The sequence below is a fragment of the Vigna unguiculata genome, chromosome 5 (genome assembly GCF_004118075.2).
Source record: "Vigna unguiculata cultivar IT97K-499-35 chromosome 5, ASM411807v1, whole genome shotgun sequence".
Taxonomy (NCBI): domain Eukaryota; kingdom Viridiplantae; phylum Streptophyta; class Magnoliopsida; order Fabales; family Fabaceae; genus Vigna; species Vigna unguiculata.
Window position 1 is genome coordinate 32,197,126 of NC_040283.1, and position 6,555 is coordinate 32,203,680.

The 6,555-nt window shown below is 28.1% G+C and overlaps 1 protein-coding gene across 1 annotated transcript; it reads right to left on the reverse strand.

Moving 5' to 3' along the window:
• Positions 1–2,080: 2,080 nt before the first annotated feature.
• LOC114184619 (F-box/LRR-repeat protein At4g14096-like) lies at positions 2,081–3,705 on the reverse strand. Its single transcript, XM_028071937.1, has 3 exons — positions 2,705–3,705; positions 2,458–2,592; positions 2,081–2,365 (listed from the first exon to the last, which is right to left on the reverse strand). The coding sequence occupies exons 1-3, from the start codon at positions 3,620–3,622 to the stop codon at positions 2,081–2,083; spliced, it is 1,338 nt and encodes a 445-aa protein (XP_027927738.1). The 5' UTR covers positions 3,623–3,705.
• Between the last annotated feature and the right edge of the window lie 2,850 nt (positions 3,706–6,555).

Genomic DNA, 6,555 nt, shown 5'->3' on the forward strand with positions numbered 1-6,555 from the left:
AATTTTTATAAAATAATATAAAATTATGATAAAGAAAATATAATATTATTAAATATTAAAAAGAGGATTATTTCATTAATTTCAAATATTTAGGAAAAAAAACTAATTGTATATATTTCAAATTAAAATACCAAATAAAATTTAATGAAAGTCAAAACATTCATTAAATTTGCAAACGTTAATGAAACCTAGTTGATAAAATTTAAAAATATTATTTTAAATTATAAAAAGAAAACAAATATTCAAATTAAAAAATATTTTAAATGTATGTTTGCTTAAACTTTTTAAATTCTAATGAAAACTCTTTTTTTATATACTAATAGACATTATAATATATCACTTGATAAAAATCTCAAGAAAAAAAATCAAAGATTAAACTAATAATAATAGAATTTTAACATAAATTTTTCATCTTTTGAACTTTAATATATGTTAGATGGTAATAAAAAAGATTCATGACAATTACATTAAATTATTACTTTATAGTAAATAAAATTTATTTGTACAGTTATATTAGTAAAATTACACGTATGATAATGAGTTAGAAAATAAAATAATTATATAAAAAATATCAAAATAGTATTTTACGTATTAAAAATAAACAACAAATAAAAATATTAAAAAAAAAAGATCAAATGTATATTAGAATCAATTTGAGATACTATTGAATAAAATCGCATAATGAAAAACAAATGTTTAATTAAAAGTATGATAAGATGAAAAATACTTTAAAGATTTAAGAAAATTTTTCAAATATTAACCTAATCGATGGTTGAAAAATAACAAAAAAAATTTAGCAAAACAAAAAATAGTTTCAAATAAAACAAAAATTAATAACAATAGAATAAAAAACATAAATTTTTTATATAAACTAGTAAATGAAAGATTTATACTACTGGACCCTTAATTTACATATATCATTCAAATGTGAAAAAAAAATATTAAGTTAAATATTCTTATATAAAAAGAAAATATATAATAAATAAAAATATTAAGGAAGAGTTAAAATATTCAAATATGAAAATATAAAAAATATTCAATTGACAAACATCATTTAAAAATAATTGCATAAAGTGATAAAAAGGAAAATATCTAATAAGCTGCCAATGAATTTTATCACAAGCAAAAACAATTAAAAGAAATAAAAAAAAGTGTAATTTATACATATATTTTAATAATTTAATAAAAAATAATAATATGACAAAAACATGTATTATATGTATTATAATAGGTATAGAGATGAAGACAGAAACAAAACATATATGCATTTTTATCTTCATCCCCACTTAAAAAAATCGAATATTCTCCGTATCTATTCCTAATGAATACGAAAATTCTCATCAAAAGAGGACAAATATCCACACGAACAAATTTATTGGTCATGCTAGTGCTAGCACCTCATGTGAGTGGAGTAAGTGCAGGCTGCACTGTGGTATTGTGCTGGCTTCTATTTGTGACAAAGAAGCGGAACAAAGATAGAAACTGAGCCATATTAGGTTAAGTTACAAGATGTCAAGTATGAGCCTTTTCCTTTCGGGATCCTAAGGCCTATGCTGTCTCGAGCGACCTTAGGAAGAGAAGTTGACCTCCTCACCCTCGTAGAACCCCAACTTAGACTAATAAGCCCAGATGAGGTAAGGAAAACTAACCATGTCTTGATAAATGGTGTGCTGAATGATGTTCATGTTGATGTTTTAATATTCGTATTAACGTTTATGTCCATATTTGGTTGAATGTATATGTTGATGTTGATGCTCATTCCTTCAAGAATTGTAAGATCAAATGAAGAGTTTTCAATAATCATGTACCCATGCCTTATTTAATTGGTATGGAGAATGTTCACTATATGGTGATGCAATTACAAGGTAATGATACCACTGCCCAAAAATTATCATATAAGGTAAGTTCATAAAAAGAAGCAAAGCTGATATAATATATTCATTAATAGTTGAATACAACGTATTTAGTACCAAAATTCAGATTCAACCATTTCTATTAAATAAGTACATTTTAGTATGACATAGCATACCACAAAACTACAAAACATGCTACAACTATGTCATTCTATTTGCTCCGGTAATTAATCATCATATGAAAATTCGATGATAGCAAAAGAGAAACCTTTCTTAAATGAGAACAGTTTCTCTTTAAATTCCTCCATAATCTTCGATTTTCCCAACCTATGGCTAACGAGGTAAAAACTAATCCTTTCCAGCGCCAAACCATTTTCCATAAAAAATTTAGCTAAACATAGCTCATGTTCGCATCCATGCAGTTTATGAAATTTCACAACCTGAAGTGTAGATGTCAGACAATCGGGCACAGCAACAGAGTTCAGAACTTCTGTGTCGAATATAGATACTCCCTATGATCATAAATTGAAACGAAATCCAAATAAAAATAAAATCTTTAAGACAATTTTAGCAAATGCTAAATGTGTTTGCAGGAATTACCAACCTTGAAAAGTAGAGTCTTGAGAATCGGCGACTTAAGGAGTAAGCCCAACAAAACCTCACCACTAACCACGCCAAGCTCCAAATGGCTCAACATTTCAAATGATTGTAGCTTAGCCAATTTTGATTGCGCAAGTACCTATATTTCACAAAGGTATTATGATAGATATTACTGAAAAGTATCATAGGTTTTGCTTTGGCATTACCATATTCAGTGCGACAACAAAGGTTTAGTGAATGATGCTACTTACCTCACAACCCTCAAATTTGAGACATTTCATTTGTCTGAATTCGTTGAGAAGCAAAAATGCGCGATTCTCTATTTCGGGATCTCTGTTTGTCGAACACTGGTTCACAACTACATTAACAGAAGCATTGTGTGCCGAAGATGACTCGAAGAGCTTAAAGTAATATGATATATTAGCAAATCCACAATAACTGAACTGTTTCGGACAGAAACCAGAAAAATAAATTGCACACCGAGACGTCTCATTGGACATGGACACAGCGTCTTGCGCTATGATAACCCTTTCAAGTAGAGGCACTATTAGATGTAGACGATTTGCATTTAACCAACTGCAATTCACGGTTTCAAACACTTTGAGAAGTGGGAAACTAAGAGTAAGGACTTTTGAACTAGAGTGAAGAGTGAACGAGATTCCAGACAACTTCAGTAGTTTTAGGTTTTCAAATTCAGCATGCGTTTTAGGAACTCTGATGGCACAAGAATCCATCTTAAGCACCACTTCTTCCAGTATGTTGGAGTCGAAAAGGGAATGAGATGCAAGAGCCGAAAAGGACATGGTAGAATGTGTTTCAACACGAAGATTTCTTACACTCCTGATCAAGATGTTGGAGATCCAAGTGTTGAGAAGAGACATGTCATACTTGTTGGCAAGAAGGAGTGAGAAACTTTGGAAAGTTGAAGTTTGGGTAAGAAGAAGTGCCCTATATACAAAGTTGAGAAAGGACATTTTTCCACCGGTTTTCTTCTTGGGAGAGTAGAACACAGTGTCGTCTAAGTCCAACCTGGTGATGAATGTCCAGCGAAATAGCCATTTCTTGGATAACACACTTGTACGAACTGCATCTTTAGTTGGAAGGAATGAAAGTATGCGACTTATGAGTGCTTCAGGAAGCTTGCTCATTGTGCCTTCATCATTTACCATCTTCTGTCTCTTCAGAAGCTTTTGCTTTCCTGTGAGAGATGATGAAAGCTTTTGCTTTCCTGTGAGAAGTGATGAACCCTCCATCTTTGCAAGAGCTACCTAAGTGCTAAAAACAATTTCATGCGTTAACATAGCATCATCCAAAAGAAACAACCTTTAGAAAACTAACAAAAGAACCAAGATTCAGTCACCAACATGGTTTCTTATTCTAGGTTGAATATATGCGACACAACATCATAGAGTTAACACAAGTGGGTGATGATGGAATGCAAAGAGACTAACATGCATGGAAATTCAGAAGTTCTCACTCACCTTAGTTTATCAAGAAGGAAGATGGAGAAGAAATTCTATTTCTGTCTTTCTTCGAATCCTCTCATTTCTTGAACCAAACAACAATCCATTGAAAAAAAAAGGCAAATTGAAAAATGTCTAAAAAAAAGGAGCGAGTTGGTAGCTGGGAAATTGACGTGTGACATGTATTTATGTCCTTTCATCTTGCCAGCTGTACTTTTCTTTTACCCTTGAGACACGAAAAGTCGAAAATAATAAATGCTACTACGGCCAATGTCTAATCAATTTTTACTCATTCTATTAGTTTTAATACTAATTTTTTACTATGATTTTTCACAGACTAAAAAATAATCATTTTATTTTTTTACTCATTTTATTTTTCAATGACTAAGAAATTAAAGGGCTGTCTAGATAGTATCTATTCTGTATATATTTGTTGTATATACGTTGTGAGATATGTTTCTTTTATATATATATATATATATATATATATATATATATATATATATATATATATATATATATATATATATATATATATATATATATTTATCTTTTACAAATTTTCTATTTCGTTTAGAGACTTATAAATATAATATTTTTAGTTTATTTTTTATGGAATTACTGTAATATATTGCATTTTATATTAGTCTCTAAATGTTTTATGATTATCGATATGAGATGTTTTATTTAATAATTTATATTATTAAATGAAATGTTATAATAACACTTAAATATGATTATATATAAAATTATATATTTAAATATAATAATATTATTATTATTCAATTAACCAACAATGAATAATAATATGGTATTGTCATTTCATTTTAAATATTGGTTTAAGTTTTTATATTTATATTTTAGCTAACAAATTTAAACATCAATCTTATAGTTGTGTACAAGATTTATAATGCATAATATACCTACATTTTATTTAACAACAATTCATAGATACTTATTTCATTTTAATATAATATATAACTTAAATTTAGTTATAACTTTTAATCATATAATAGTATTGTTTTGTTACATGTAAGTAAAAATATATTACTACTATTATTCTACTATTATTATTATTTATATTGTTTTAATAATTATTATAATATTATTCTACTATTATTATTTATATTGTTTTACATCATTATTATTTTTATTAATATGTTTACACTATTTCACTACTATTATTATTATTATGAATTATTATTATTATTATCACTACAAAAAGTATGAATTTTAGTTGGGGTTTATTAAGAGAGGTTAGAATAATCTCAAGTAATTTATATGGATAACAGAGGTTTCTGAAACCCTTAGTAAGTGTCGGAGGTTTTTTAAATGAACTGCAAGAAATCGCATTTTCCTTTTATTTTTACAGGGTCATCTTTCCTCAGTTTTTGGTACATTGTATTATTTCGCATGACCTAACAAAATGTTTCTTCTCTTCATCTCTTTCATCTCTCGATTTCAGTAAATGTGGTCCTCTCAATCATAGCTTTTGATTTCTCTACTTTTGTCTTCTCCAATATGCTCAATCACAATTTTTAATTGGTAATAACTTTCGATTTTTTTTTCACTTTCATATTAATTTCTCACTTCCCCCTTCATCAAATTCGTTCTACTTGTGTGATTGCAGGTTGAACAACTATGGTTTGTGTGTTGCCTTCAGGTCCAGCAGTTTGTGTTGCTTCAAAGTTGTGTGTTGTTTCTCGTGTGCGTAGTTACTTCACATGTTTTCTACTTGACCTAACCTAAAATTATTGCAACAATTGAACTTGTTGTGTGAATATAATTATTTCGTGTGAGTGAGCCATGAAAATATTGACAGGATATTAGAGTGAAAGAGAGAGAATGGGAAGGAGAAGAGTGGAGTTGAAAAGAATTGAATTTCAAAGATGAGGAAAATTGTGTCACTTATGAAAAACACATCTTCTATTGTTATAGATAATTAGCTCAGACCACTTTAATTTTCTTTCACAGTCAAGAGTGGAATAAAATTTCTTTTTAGTTAACAACATAGTAAAATAAACATAGAAACTATACTAGAATATTTAAGTTCATAGTAGTCAAGCCAATTCTGCGTTTTCTTCTTCTTAGAAACTAGACTAGAAAGTTTTTTTAACCTAACAAAATCCATTTCGACATTGCATTTAACATTACAAATTTTGGTCATTGACTTGATCATGTTATAGTTAGACATAGGTATCGCTTGAAAGTTTCTAGTCCAATATGTAATCTATAGCTATTAGAAAGAAACTGAAGATTAAGTTTGTCAAATAAACTATTGAAAGCTATATTACTTTTAAAAAGGAGATTAGGAAATAACTATCCATTGAAAACAAAAGTTAATATAAAGATATAAGTTATAAATGGTAAATATTATTAATTTGATACACTCAGTTAACATAAACCATATTAAAAGCTCTGAAACAAATAAAATATAATAATTAAGTACAATTCTTTCAATGTCTATTCCAAGTACAAAATGTACTTAAAACTTGAGAAAGATTCTCTAGGTGTAATTGATGGTCATGTGATCGAATCACTTTCATCTATAACTTTTAAACATGACTTGATAGTAGGACTCTTTATAAGATATTTAAGAAGTAATAATGTTGAATTAGGCATAACCTTTTGAACCTGAA